Source organism: Delphinus delphis, chromosome 12 (assembly GCF_949987515.2).
Source record: "Delphinus delphis chromosome 12, mDelDel1.2, whole genome shotgun sequence".
NCBI lineage: Eukaryota > Metazoa > Chordata > Mammalia > Artiodactyla > Delphinidae > Delphinus > Delphinus delphis.
Genome location: NC_082694.2, coordinates 30938392 through 30953521, shown reverse-complemented (window position 1 = coordinate 30953521; position 15130 = coordinate 30938392). Strand labels below are relative to the sequence as shown.

The 15130-nt window shown below is 35.6% G+C and overlaps 1 protein-coding gene across 8 annotated transcripts in view; it reads right to left on the bottom strand.

Annotated features, from left to right (window-relative positions):
• The window catches only part of TIA1 (TIA1 cytotoxic granule associated RNA binding protein), a 31541-nt gene that overhangs the window by 9938 nt on the left and 6473 nt on the right, over positions 1-15130 (bottom strand). For 4 of the 8 annotated variants that reach the window (XR_009521422.1, XM_060026420.1, XM_060026421.1 and 1 more), the window contains 6 exons: positions 13404-13500; positions 10081-10179; positions 9307-9361; positions 9104-9136; positions 7871-7958; positions 4571-4646 (listed from right to left, as the gene is read on the bottom strand). Coding sequence is in view for 7 of the 8 variants with exons in the window: in XM_060026420.1 (XP_059882403.1) it covers positions 4571-4646; positions 7871-7958; positions 9104-9136; positions 9307-9361; positions 10081-10179; positions 13404-13500 (448 nt within the window). In the remaining variant the exon portion in view is untranslated. The other 4 variants (XM_060026427.1, XM_060026424.2, XM_060026423.1 and 1 more) reach the window with 4 other exon arrangements.

Here is a 15130-nt window from a genome sequence, read left to right as displayed (position 1 = left end):
CATGATCGATTTATGTTTTAAGAAGGCCATTCTTATGTTTTAAGAAGGAGAACAGTTTGGGGAGATAGTAAAAGGAAAAAGACTCTTTATGAGACTAATGCAATATCCAAATTAAAAAAACAGTCGGTAACCAGGACTAATGCAGTAGCAGTGGATGTAATCTAAAGGAAGAGTCAAGAGAATTGGTGGGGAGGGATGTGCACAGTAAGCCAAAGGGCAGGAATCAAAGATAATTCCTAGGTTTTGCCTGGGCAGTAGGGAGGATAGTGCTAGCATTAATGGAAATGAGAAGACTGGGAGGGAGGAGGGCAACAAGTTTGAGGAAGAAACAAAGATGATTTAAGACACATTAAGTTTGAGATATCTGTAAGACATCTAAATGAAGACCATTTGTTAGTAAGTGTGAAGTAAACGGAGCTGGAGATATAAGATTCAGAGTCATGAAGAAAGACTAGAGAGAAGAACGCATCCTGGGATAGAGTCCTGAAAAACAGCAAAATCTGAAATCTGGGTAAAGGAGAGATCAATAGCTAAGGTGACTAAGAAGGAATAGCCAGTGATGAAGGAAGAAACCCTCAAAAATCTACTGTCAGGGGCTTCCCTGGTGGCACAGTGGTTGAGAGTCCGCCTGCCGATGCAGGGGACACGGGTTCGTGCCCCGGTCCGGGAAGATCCCACATGCCATGGAGCGGCTGGGCCTGTGAGCCATGGCCGCTGAGCCTGCGCGTCCGGAGCCTGTGCTCCGCAACGGGAGAGGCCACAACAGTGAGAGGCCCGCGTACCGCAAAAAAAACCAAAAAACCAAAAAAACAAACTACTGTCAGGGTCAAGCAAACAGAAGTCAAGAGGTGAACTTGAAAAGGGTAGTGCTGGTATAGAGTAAGAACAAAAGCCAGCTTAAGAGCAGACTGAAAGGGACTCCCCTGGCAGCGCAGTGGTTAAGAATCTGCCTGCCAATGCAGGGGACATGGGTTCGAGCCCTGGTCCGGGAAGATCCCACATGCCACGGAGCAACTAAGCCTGTATGCCACAACTACTGAGGCTGCGCTATAGAGCCTGCACACCTAGAGCCTGCAAGCCACAACTACTGAGCCCGCGCACCTCCAGCCCATGCTCTGCAACAAGAGAAGCCACCGCAATGAAAAGCCCGTGCACCGCAACGAAGACCCAACGCAGCCAAAAATAAATAAATATACAAAAAAATAAACTTATTAAAAAAAAAGAGTACAGTGAAAAGTAGATGGGGTTCAGCTTTGGTTTGCATATGTCAAATGTCAGCTTAAACTAGCACAAAAGAACAGGCAAACTAAAAGCTGTTGAGACACATAAAAAGGAAATGCATATTCTTAAAAAAAAACAAATATTGCTTACCACACTAACAAGTCTGAGCTCCATACGATGTTTAATTACTGTTGTGGGTTGAACTGTGTCTCTTAAATTTATATGAAGTCCTATCTACCCTGCCCATAACTGTGAATGTGACCTTATTTGGAAATAGGGTCTTTGCAGATGTATTAGTTAAGATGAGGTCAATACAAATTAGGGTGGGCCCTTTAAGAAGGGCCATTGTAAGAAGAGGAGAAGCTAATGTGGACACACACAGAGGGAAGAAGGCCATGTGGAGACCAAGGCAGAGACTGGAGTGATGCAGCTATAAGCCAAGGATACCAAGACTGCCAGTCACCACCAGAAACTAAGAAGAGGGAAAGAAGGATTCTTCCACAGTCTTCTGATGGAACATGGCCATGATGACAACTTGATTTTGGACTTCTATCCTTCAGAACTTTGAAAGAATAAATTTTTGTTGTTTTAAGTCATTCAGCTACTTTGATACAGCAGCCCTAGAAAACAAATACAATTACTTGCTCACAGAAGAGGGAAAATTTTTTCTGTGGGGGGTATGCGTATTGTGAGTGGGAGACAAAGAAGTGGAAGAATGTGCAAACAACTCTTTTGAGAAGTTGGAGTCTGAATTATTAAGAGAAATAGGGATACAGATAAGGAAGGGATATGGGGTTAAGTTTATTAAGAGACATCAGAACATGTTTTTTTGGTTGATGGGAATGAATTCAGTGAAGAGGGAAAGACTGATGACATAGGACAAAAGAACAAGCAGAGCACATATTATACAATTCCATTTATAAAAAATGTTTGGATCAGGGAAATCTATATAGACAGAAGGTAGATTTAATAGTTGCTCAAGGCTGAGGGGAGAGGGTGTAGAAGAAAAAAGCTAGTGACTGCTAATGAGTATGTAGTTTCTTTTCAGGGTCATGAAAGTATTCTAAAATTGTGGTGATAGCTGCATAACTGTGAATATTCTAAAAACCAATGAGGTATATACCTTAAATGAGTGGATTTTATGGTATGTGAATTATATCTCAATAAACCTTTAGCCGGGAAAAAAACCCAGAATAACCACGTGATCAAAGTCCTTAAAAAGGACGGAATGGTGGGACCCCAATCATAAGTGATTTGGTCTTTTACAGGACCTTTCCTCCACTGTAATAGGAGGAAGAGGGAGAAGGTGAGTGCATTTAATGTAGGTTTGGTGGTTGAAAGCTCAGGGAATTCCTGTATGATAGCTTCTATTTTCTCAGCTGAAGCTCAGGGTGGTGATGGAGAAAAGTGAGGAATATCCGAGGAGAAATGAGGGGGCATGAAGTAGTTATCAAAGAACAGGAAATCATATTTACTAGAGGAACACAGGTTTGCAAAGACAGTAACATGTACTCATCTATCTAATGTGTGACCATTAAATTAGAAGCAAAACCATTGGCTCAGTTTTTCTCTATCAATACTCAATTACTTCAGAGTAAGCAGAGAGGTTATGTTCAACCAGTACTGGAGTTTGCCTAGCACACACAACACAGGAAGAGGCAAGGAAGCCAGGGGTAATGTCAGTCGGTGCTGTGGCACTGAGAATGCCTGCCAATCACATATCCCAAATGTACAGAGAGTGAAATATAAATTTGGGAAGATCACATTAAATCACTTACTCTAAGTTACACCTATCATATGATGATTGTCAGGATTACAATCCATCTCTGGCTAACTCCAGAGGCCACACACAGACATCGCTTGCTATCCGACTTTCATACTAAATATGCATTAAATAGTGACTTTCATATAGCAGGGGTATATATTCCATAATCTCAAATGGAAAAAATGAGCTCTTAGTCAACCCAAAGCCCTCAACCTATTTCTCCAAGTAGCACAAGACACTAATATCCTATTTATCAATCCTTTAAGGAACTCATACTAATTGTGGCTATCAATCCATTGTATGAGGTCTTTTTCTACCTTTCCTAAATATTATGCTGTGATTAACAGTAAAGCTTTGAGAACCAGCTACATTCTCATAGTTTTTATTTCCTTATCTCATCTTATACTTGGTAGATGGGACACATACATGACGGAGCTCTTACCCCTTCACCTCTCAATATGCTTTACCATGTGCAACTTTTCTTCTAATATACGGATTTTTCCTGACCTCTTAGGCTAACCTACTCCTTAGAAGACATTTTCACTTCATGAGAGGAAGATGATAGCTATACATTTAAACAATGTGATTGCAAGATATGATGTTACTGTGCAAACAGCGGACATACCATTACAGTGCATTCTACCCTCTTTTGCCTTAACTTATAAGCCATGTAAACATTTTTAGGGCAGACTTTTTTATTTGAAAAGTAGATTTGGGGCAAAATGGTTGCAAGCTGGCTGCTATAGCAAGCATCTGGATAGTAAGAGTTCATAGGGAGGAATAACCAAACAGTTTCAATGTAAGCAGACAGGAACTAGAAAAAAACAAGACAATTTGACACTATTTGGCATAACTGCGAACGGGTGTATTTTTTTTTTTATGGGTGTATTTTTAAAAGACTCAGAATGATGCTCATAAATTTGACCTGAAGTCATCAAGAAATGATATCTATTTCAAATACTCTATTTACTAAAGTAAGAAAATCCTTTCTAAAATAATTTTATATTATCAAAAATTTTAATGGCTCATTCTAAGGCACTCTTACACAGAAAGTACAATATTTTTGTAGTAATCGTTGGCAAACAACAGTCGTAACATAGAGGCAATACAATAAACTCTAAGGTTAATGAAACCTTAGTGTATACTCCAGGATTAGTGCATTAAATTCTCCTACCATCCATCCCTATATTTTTAGAAATGTGATTATCTCTGCATTTAATTGTTTGGAACCTTGAGTTATCACACTAGCTATGTTTGAATTACCATGGGAATATGAAACAGGGACATAATGAATTAAATATATAAATGAGATAGTCAATATCTAACTTTGGCTGATGATTTAAACAACTCTACTTTCTATATTCTGAAAACATTTTATCAGTAGTTTGCATGCATCAGGCGCTAAATAAATGCTGACTAAATGACCAAACAGGAGAAAAAAGATATCCTCTAGTAAGGGTATTAATTATCAGTGAAATGAACAAATGGCAGATGAGGAAAATGATTAACAATCGAAACAAAATGAATATTTTTATCCTTTACTCTTAAAGCACCACACATGCACTTTTTATTTATTTAGCTCACCCATTTGTTGAAAAAGGAGACAAAGCCATATCCCTTAGACTTTCCTGTTGCCATGTCTTTTACCACTCGGGCATCTCTGAAATCAGAAACAATCGGAAGTTTAGGTTTGCAAACTCTCCTCTGGATATCAAGTGAGAATTTCATACACAACTCATTTTCATGTTTCATCTTCATTAAAATGAACCTTTAATGCAAATTCACCTTTTATTCTATAAAATTTATCATGTATTAGCAAATGAAGCTTAATTTTATAAACATGCAAATCAATAACTTCTTAAATATATATGTATACATTGTACAGAAACTGCCTCCCACTTTAAAAAGTTTTTAAATTTTTAAATATTAAGCATGGTAAAAGCAGCTATTCACATGAATTTTACTTAACTTATAGGGTTCACAGGTACACTAAATGAATGGCTTTCTTTAACCATGCAATTTATAATTTGCTATTTGACACTATATACTTACTACCTAATCATTAAAAAATTAAAATAGAAAACTGGAAACTAAAAGAATGGAAAAGTTGTATATTCCCTAAATTAATTAAATTTTTTCATTTTCTCAGATCAGTTCATACCCCCCTTCCGGACTATGGGTAAATTTTGAGAACTTGACTTTTCAGAAATGTTAAATCATTGAAGAAAAATACTAGACACACACTTTAGTTTTATACTAAACTATATTTAGTTTTATATAAGAGAAGATTTTACACTAAATTCTAAAATAGCAATCATATAAGATTGATTGGAAACTATAAGATATAAAAGCAAAATTTTAAAAAGTCAGAAAGTAAAAAAGCACGCCAACATTTATCCACTGTGAACCGTAGCTTGTAGTTAGCCAGGGCAATTCTGTCCATTCTTCAGAGATACTCTGCAAAATAACCAGAGCCCTATTATTTGAGATTGAGTAAAAAACCCAGCCATGATAGCTAAAACTCCATACCTCAAAAAATTGGACTCAAATTGTGCTTCACAGGCAATCTGCTTTTAAGTTAGCCAGGTATGTCACAATGCTTGTTCTCTCAGGACACATGAACAAAACAGGCACTTTTACAACAAAAACCCAAGTCAGAAAGCCATGCAATATAATTTTATATTAAAGTATACATAAGCATATTTTGATCAATTTAGGAGTGATTTATTAAGTGTTTAGGGTCAAAATGACAAGGAGGTGATGGTGAAAGGGGAAAACTAATGCAAGCCACTTCTCAATATGTAAAAATACTTATTAAAATTATCTGTATGGTACACATGCATTTAATTTGTAGCTGATTCATTTCTATAGCAAAATTTGTTAGACTACCCTAAATTCAAGGAACAGGAAAAGTTTAAGCTATGTAAATTAGGGAAAGAAAGTACTATATTTTATATACTAAATATTTTAATAGGCCAACATTTACTACACACCTTTTATAAATCAAGCACTGTTGTAGGATCTCTACGGGGAATACTTGACTATCATGAGAACCTTTCAATATATATATTTATCAACGTATCTCCTTTAATTGAAAAAAATCAGGAAATGATGCTACCAACTGAAAATGGTTCCTTCAAATTTAGAAACACTAACTCTCTGGGTAGCCTAAAGCTTAGACATTATCTCGACTGAAAATTATAAAACTTAAAGGCCTTACCAAGGAAAAATGATATATACATCAGTAATCATAGTTGACTCTAAGAAAATCTAGACTATAATTATGATACCAACATATTTAACAAAAAGAAATTATTGATCCTTGATTAAAAAGTAATGAAATTACTAAAATTTGAATGTCATTTAACTTAAACTCACCAATTGTTAAACAATCTTTATCTAATGCCAAACTAAAATTCCCATGCTTTCAGAAAAGCTACTGCAATCAAAATCGAAACATTTAATAAAATAGCATTTAATCTGTTAAAATGTTAGAAAAGCCTTTTCTTTTTAAAGGTAAGTTTCAGGAAATGTTAGCCTTGAAATATATTTAATGCTTACTTATATCTGAAAGGATTCTCTAAGGAAGAAGCAGCAAAGATCTATATCAGAGTTCTTTAATCTTTTATGGCCCTGTGACTAATCTGAAAATAGGATAAAACTTACAAAGATACTCCACACCAAAATGAAAGCAAGCATAAAATTTTGCATACAGAGATTTACAGAAACTTTGAGAGGCCAAAGGTTAAGACCTTTCCAATCTAGATATTTGAAAGCCAGCTAGAAAGCCAGATAACCATAATCAAAGCCCTAAAACAGATTAAAAGGAACAGTCACGAAATTAGAACTTTATTTTCCTAAAGTCAGTTCTAAGAGACAAAGAAAAATGTCACCTAACAGAAGAGTCTACTTGTAAACCCTAATCGTGTGACTGCCTTTAAAGTTGGCCCCTTACTTATGGTCATTCCTTGGTCACTATGCATTTTCATCCTCCTACCAATGAACTAAAACTCTTCAAACGAAAACTTCCAAAATTCAACACCAATACCACCAGCTTTTACTGTCCAGTCTCCTTCTCATCTCTGCTGTTGGTCTGTTCATCAAACCAAACCAAAGCTAACATTTCCTTTTTCCTACTCTTCTAGCTGGAATAACAATAATAAAGCAACGAGAAACTCTAAAAATTTTGTTTTCTAAATTCAACGATTACTTCTAAGGAAGTGCAATCATCAACTTATTATTCTTACTCTATTACAGGCATGCTTTTCAAAATATAAAGTTCTTTTATGATGAATACTCCTTGAGTGACCTTTTTATAAAAGGCCTAAACTATACAATTAATAACAAATGCAAGCAAGACAGTGCTTCACAAAACACTAAAAGGCATTATTATTATTGTTAATAGCAACAACAAAAGGATAGATACCTGGGAATTAACATTTAATAACTGCGTTTTGGGTTGAATTGTTAAGGTTTCTTTTTGTTAAAATATATTAACAGAAAATGCATGGTATCATAGAAGTGCCAAAGGGTCTAAATTCCTTAGTCATAGCACAAGTTCACTAAAGATTATGACCAAGCTAGCAAGACACTCATATAAGAAACAATATGCACAACAGCACATTTGTCTCTTAAAAGCTAACGCTAATTGAAAAAGAGTTCTAAGATAATTGAAGACCAAAGATTTATTTATCAATGGGAAAATAATCTTTGGCTGTTAACTGCTTGAATAGTCTCTAAACAATACACTTATTCAAGTGAATATTAATACATCACATTCAAGTGTTAAAATTAATGTCCAAAATTCACAATAGATTTTCAAATTACTTCTATGTAAGATTGTTTCTAATATAAAGCATTTTAAATTTATCTTCTGTTACTTACGATATTCTTCCAAATGGTGCAAAAGCAGCTTTTATATCTTCAGTTGTAATTTCTGGACTGAGATCACCAACAAAGACATGGAAATGATCTTATAAGGGGAAGGAAGGGGAAGTGAAAAGAAAAATATAATTTTAGAATTTAAAAAAATGCTAAAATCTATTCAGTAAAGTATTCTTAAAATAATTTATGGATTATAGTAAAGTATAACACTATCCTATACCTAGACAAATCCTATCAGTTTTAAACATAATGAATCAAGGTGACAATACAGGAAAGATTCTCCTAGGGACTATGATATATCTAATGGGAAACTGACAGTTATATTTCTACTTATAGCCAATTATTATACTGGTCTAAGAAAATAAACTAATAATAATAAGTTTTGCAAAAAAAAATATATATATATATTTATGACTTCATTACCATTCTAATAGTACTTATTTACATTTATTCAGTTTACCTATGTGATATACTTGGTTTAACCATATTTTGTGAAGAACAATCAAAGAAATACCTTGCATTGCAACAGTTTGATGTTAAAGTATTTGACAGTTTTCTCAAAAGCCAACAGTTTTGGTTGCCCAGACATTACACCATTCAGTTTATGTGAATCCATGTGCAAGTGAACTAAGACTGAAGGCAACAGAATGAAAACAGTAATCCCTTCACTTTATATCAGAGCCATTAAAAAAGCACTGGAGAGAAAAAACGTTCCCATATGTGAAGTTTTCTTAAAAAGACAATGCTCAAAAAAAAAGAAACACTTTAAAAATACAAAATAGTTGGATCAACACTTTAAATGGACATATATATCAATTCTGACAAAGTATATTTGGAAAGAAAAGTTACCCCTATTTGGCAGGCCTTAAGCAACATATTGGGTTGCCATTTGGGAAACACAGTTTCAGGAGCAACTCAAGCAATCAGAAGATCTGGTATGAAGCACAGATCATGACCTCAAGGAAAAAGGGTATCTTGCCCTTCAGTGGTGAAAGTATTTCTAAGGCATCAGCTGCTATCAATGGGGATCAGAGAACTTAAAATACCACCAAAGTAGTGGACAAACCACAATTGGTCAACAGTGGGAAAAAGGGGGAAAAATATTGCCAGAGAGACAAATAGAAATACGACCCCTCCCTCCCCGCTCCCCCCAATATCAAACAAAAAAACTTCAGGTGGTTAGTGAATACCCTTTCAAGAGATTTCATTTTATGTTTAAGAAGATACAATTACCTTGTGAACGCTGTGTGCTGACAACGGTACTACCTGATGACAAAGATTAGATTTGTTCTTAAATTTATTAACACAAACACATTCAATCATATCTTAGGATAACGATCAAAACATTACTGCAAATGTATGATGTTTATATGCTTTACAATAAAACTACTATGTACAATAAACACAAAAGTTCAAAGAGTATAAAATATACTTACTGCTTGTATCTTTCTTTTGACTGCTGGGGGTTGTTGCCCAATTCACTTTGACTTCCTAAAAAAATTTTTCTACATTTATACTCCATAAAAATAAAGGTAATAATCAGATATTACAAGATTTGCATCTATGAACACATACGTATATGTTTGAGATGAAGCATTCAAACTTTCTGGTCAAAATTTCAATACTCTTTTTTTTTCAGTACGCGGGCTTCTCACTGTTGTGGCCTTTCCCATTGCGGAGCACAGGCTCTGGACGCGCAGGCTCAGCAGCCATGGCTCACGGGCCCAGCCGCTCCGCAGCATGTGGGATCTTCCCGGACTGGGGCACGAACCCGTGTCCCCTGCATCGGCAGGCGGACTCTCTACCACTGTGCCACCAGGGAAGCCCTCAATACTTATTTTTTAACGTACACTTATGCAAATAATGTTAACAAATCCTAACCATACATACTTCTTTGTTAACATTCAACTAACCTTTCTAAAGTACCAATAAATTTTTTTTCTTTTATTCTTCCCCATTAGTATCCAATGTTCCTAGATCTTTCATCAAAGCTTGAATAATTCAACAAATATCTTAGTATTTACCATGTGCAAGGCACCATGAAGAACACTAACATAAACATACCCTCTAATTTGCTTTATCCCAGCTTCTTAATATTAAATGTAATCATTTTCTGTAAAGCGAATATAATGCTTCTAAAAAGGAAACAAAACCGTATACAACTTAGAATTCTCCAGTGCAAGTCACCTTCTTTAATTATGACAGCTTACCTTACCCATTATCTTCCGCCCATTCATAGCAGCTAGTGCTGCAGCTGCATGACGATGCTCATAAAACTCCACAAAACAATATGGATCATTTCCAGCTGTCTGTTGAAGAAGAAACACAAAAGCCAATTTTAAGTTTTATACATCTCAGTATCAGGCCATGGAGAACGAAGGGTCTTTTCTGCAAGTAAATGTTTCAATAAGGCAGTAAACACTAAAAAATGAACTATTTTTATAGAAAGCTATCTTCTTCAACAGCTTATACTATACTACTATATATAATTCAATCTTTTATTAATGACTAAGTGTTCTAATTAACTTTCTTAAACCTGTTACTAAAATGTAAGTAAACAGGCTCTGAAAACTGAAGAGGTTCTCTGGTAAGCAAAGTTTTAGAATATGTTTTAGAATGTGGACTTTCTGACATCAAAATTTTTGCCTGCTTAGAAATCTTTTAAAAATAAAAATTCTTGGGAATTCCCTGGCAGTCCAATGGTTAGGACTCCACGCTTCCACTGCAGGGGACACAGGTTCAATCCCTGGTCAGGGAACTAAGATCCCACAAGCCGTGATGCGGCCAAAAAAGAAAAAAAAAAACCTCTCTCCTCTTTTCTACTGGTGTTCCAAGTAGTTGAGGTCTGATGACAGGTGAAGCCTGGATGTTTTCTTTTAAATTAAAGAAGCAGAAAAAACACCCAATATTTTACACCTATCAGTACAAAATACCAAATGACTTTTTAATTCTTTCCATAATCTCCTAAGCAGAACTATTAAAATAAGAAACTAATTCAAAAGACTAGAATGGTAACAGAAGAAATAAATATGCCATTTTGTTTCAAGCACAATTAACAGTTAAAAAAAGTCACTGGCAATGATTTTAAAGAATTTTAGAGCAAGGAGGCAACCACAAAATTGATGACATTGAAACTATCCATTATTTTACTTTCAAAACATTAGAGAATATAAAAATGTTTTTAAAAATGTATAATCAAACTAATGTTATATTTAATGGGAATTCTATTACCAAGATCAATGTTGACAGGCATCAGAATGTGGTTAGAAAAGTGGCTTACACCTAAGAGTAAGACAATCAAATAAATAAGAATGTTCATTTTACTTAATTTGTACCCAGAAAAAAAACAACAACTACCTTTTAGATTAAAAAAAAATTCTAAGCATATACATTATCAGCCTTTATACTCTAGGGAGTATAAAATTCCTAAATATGAACATCAGTGCATCAGTGTGAAAAGACTAGGATTTAGACTTTAATAATAATAAAATAATGATAAGGAGGAGGAGAAGGAATAGTTAATCTAAGCCTTTGAGTGACGAAAATCCAAAATTTATACAAAGTGGCAGAGGTAACCTAGCTAGCCTTTTCTGTAGGTCCAGCAGTCATTAACATTTTGCCTAGTGATCTTTAACAGGCAAATATCTAGAAAGACCCAGACACAGAGAGAATAGCAGCCTACAGACCTATGGAGAGAACAGATCAATCTGGGTTTACATCCTTGCTTTGCCCCATTTCTGTGTATATTAAATAGGAAGGGCTTCTCTGGTGGCAGAGTGGTTAAGAATCTGCCTGCCAATGCAGGGGACACGGGTTCAAGCCCTGGTCCGGGAAGATTCCACATGCCACGGAGTAACTAAGTCCCTGCGCCACAACTACTGAGCCTGCGCTCTAGAGCCCGTGAGCCACAACTACTGAAGCCCGTGTGCCTAGAGCCCATGCTCCGCAAGAAGAGAAGCCACCACAATGAGAAGCCCGCGCACTGCAACGAAGAGTAGCCCCCACTTGCCTTGACTAAAGAAAGCCACGCACAGCAACAAAGAACCAAAGCAGCCAAAAGTAAATAAATAAAATAATAAAAAAAAGGAATAACAGCTGCTTTGTAATGTTTCTATTGAGCATGTGATAAGGCATCAGCATTAAAATAACAGGCAGTAGGCATTCCATAAATACTATCACTAAGATAAGGAAGGAGCCCCAGATGAAAGATTGGTTTTAAATTCTCCATCATAGTCCCCTATCTCTCCCTCTTATCTTTCTCTAAGGGTACAGAAATCTTTTCTTCTTTATCCAAAGGCATACAGATATTAAATGTGATAAGAAAACACTTTAGGGGCTTCCCTGGTGGCGCAGTGGTTGAGGGTCCGCCTGCCGATGCAGGGGACACGGGTTCGTGCCCCGGTCCGGGAGGATCCCACGTGCCGTGGAGCGGCTGGGCCCATGAGCCATGGCCGCTGAGCCTGCGCGTCCGGAGCCTGTGCTCCGCAACGGGAGGGGCTACAACAGTGAGAGGCCCGCGTACCGCCAAAAAACCCCCAAAAAACAAAAAAAACAACACTTTAGAAGAGTGTAAAGGACAAAAAACATCTGTTGAATCCATCTATATTATATGTAGGTGACCCTACCACATTAGGAGAAAGTTTTTTTTTTTAGTTTTTGGCTGCACCCCGCGCCAGATGAGATCTTAATTCCCTGACCAGGGATCGAACCGGCATTGGAAGGCAGAGTCTTAACCACTGGACCACTGGGGAAATCCCAGGAGAAAGGTTTGACATTTTAAAATATGAGACAGCAAACCAAAGCCAACTGGCTAAATAATTATTTTTAAAAATACCAAGTAAAAAAAAGTTAAATTGAAATACAATAGAAGAGAAAGTAGTAGATACAGACACATACATGATTTTCTTTCCTGGAAAAAAGAAAACCAAAAGTTTAAAGGTAGGTGAGACCAGGGATAAAAGGATTTCTCTTTAGCACTGTTTTTCTCATCAAAAGAATTTTAAGGTGCCTTTTAACACACATTATGACTCAGGATTAATACCAATTAGATGAGTGAATTCTATGTTTTTTCTATACATTAAGGTCTGATGGATGGGCACTGCCACAATACAAGAAAAACTTGAATCATGACCTTTAAAATTAAGTTAAAAACACTTTCACAGTATCAAAGTCTATTATTTTTTTTTACCCAATTTCCCATTTTAATTGTAATAACTGAATTTCTAGTTTAGCCAATCAACTGATACCACATATAAAACAAACAATTCTGATGCCTCAATACACTTTAAAACAAGAGCCCACATATAGTTGTCACCTGCTTTAGGCATGATTAGTACCATTCTCTTCTTTCTTTACTTACTAAAACAAACTTCATGGCCAAAACGGGTTCATTACAAATTTACTAAAACCCCTATGAATTTAGACTGTATAAAGCAATTTAAGAGTTCCTGGAAGTAATGGATTTAAATAATGTATCATGGCCAACCTCAGAGAAAAGAAAAAAAAGAAAGTTAACTAAGTAAAATACCCTTACATCCATAATCATTTTGCAGTTTTTACAAGGTCCAATCTGGCTAAAGAGCTGGAGAATTAAAGCTTCTGTCACATCTCGGGAAAGGTTACCGACATATCTGAAACACAAAGAAAAACAATTCATCATTTTAAATTTGCTTCTTTTGCATCAGTTCCTAAAGTTGATTACTGGAGAGTGAATATGGGGAATAGGTAGATCTTTGGGATCTACTATTTGGGAACTTTTTAAAAGTTTGTGAAAACTTCAAAATCTCTTTCAAAACATATGGAAGATACGTTACTTGCAAATATATTAATGACACACTGTTAGTAGAGGGGAAGCTAGTGTGTGTGTGTTTTTATTCAAGGTTGTACAAATAAAACCTGTTGCTTGTTTCTAAGTTTCTAGGCTTACCTTAGGAAGATATGCTTAAAATCACTCAAATGAATCATTAAATATGTAGAACATTTTATACAATCAATCCTGGAAAGCTTTGCAATTATTTCTACTTCTACAGAGTTACTGAGAACATTAATTTTCTTCAATTTTTAATTCACAGGATTTCCCTAAAACTGTCCAATTTAGGTATACTTTGGCTTACATAGTAAACATATTTTTGAAAAATCATGGATAAATCACTTATCAGGTGTTGTACATGCTCACAAAAGAATCGGAAACCTTTCAATGGGAAACCTTCCACTGATCAGTGATAGTAGAAAGGGAGTAGAAAGAGTCTAGGAGAGACTTTTAACAGATAATATGAAGTGGTGGCTAACAAACTTAATTAGTGTAAATAATGTATTATAAGACCACATGACTGGGATGATCCTTACTTTTTCTGGGGGAAGGGGGATGATCCTTATTTAAAGGGTTTATAAATTAATTTTCAAAAGGGGATTTTAAAATGAGATTACCTCCAGACATGTTAGAGTTAGAGGTTTATTACTTCTGAAATCAGAGAATGTTGTCTCCCAACAACTGTAGTTTCTCATTCTTCTGCTAAGAATCCTTCAGGGAATGTGATGAAAGGTATGGACTCTCTCCCCCCAAAGATAAACATCTATACATGCCAGAAAGTGTGGATTCAATTCCTTCCTTCCATTTACCCATTCAACAGAATATTGAATGCTTACTGTGAAGGCACAGGTATAGGTTAAAATGGCAAAGGGAGAAGTGCTGAGTCTTAAGGAACAATGAACAGTTCCTTTATAGAAAAATGCTAGTCAGTAAATGTAGACAGAGAGCATTAAATTAGCAATGTGTAAGCCTGACTGAAAAACTGACTCAGGCATGAACCATTAATGGATATAAAACTATTAGGTGAAAGGTTGGTAAGAAAATGGATATTTGCAGGCTGCCTAAATTATCACATAGATCACTTAACAACTGCAAAGGGAAAACCCACCTTAAAAGTGAGAGCTTTTGGCCACTTTGACCCAGTGTTCAAACTTTAAATCATTTTATGGATAAACAATGAGACATTGTATGTACTATATGAATTATATAATATCAATCTATGAAGTATTCAAATCAGAAAGATCTAATTGAATCTAGCTAAGCTTAAATTTAGATCTAAGTTTACAGGATATTGGGCATATAAAACAATTACACAAATTACACATATATATATATATGTGTATTATGGCGACTTATTTGATTATTATATGGCGACTTATTTGATTATCTTCAAAAGATTATTGTCCTAAAAAAGACTGTGTTTGATTAAGAGGGACTTAAAAGACTGACAA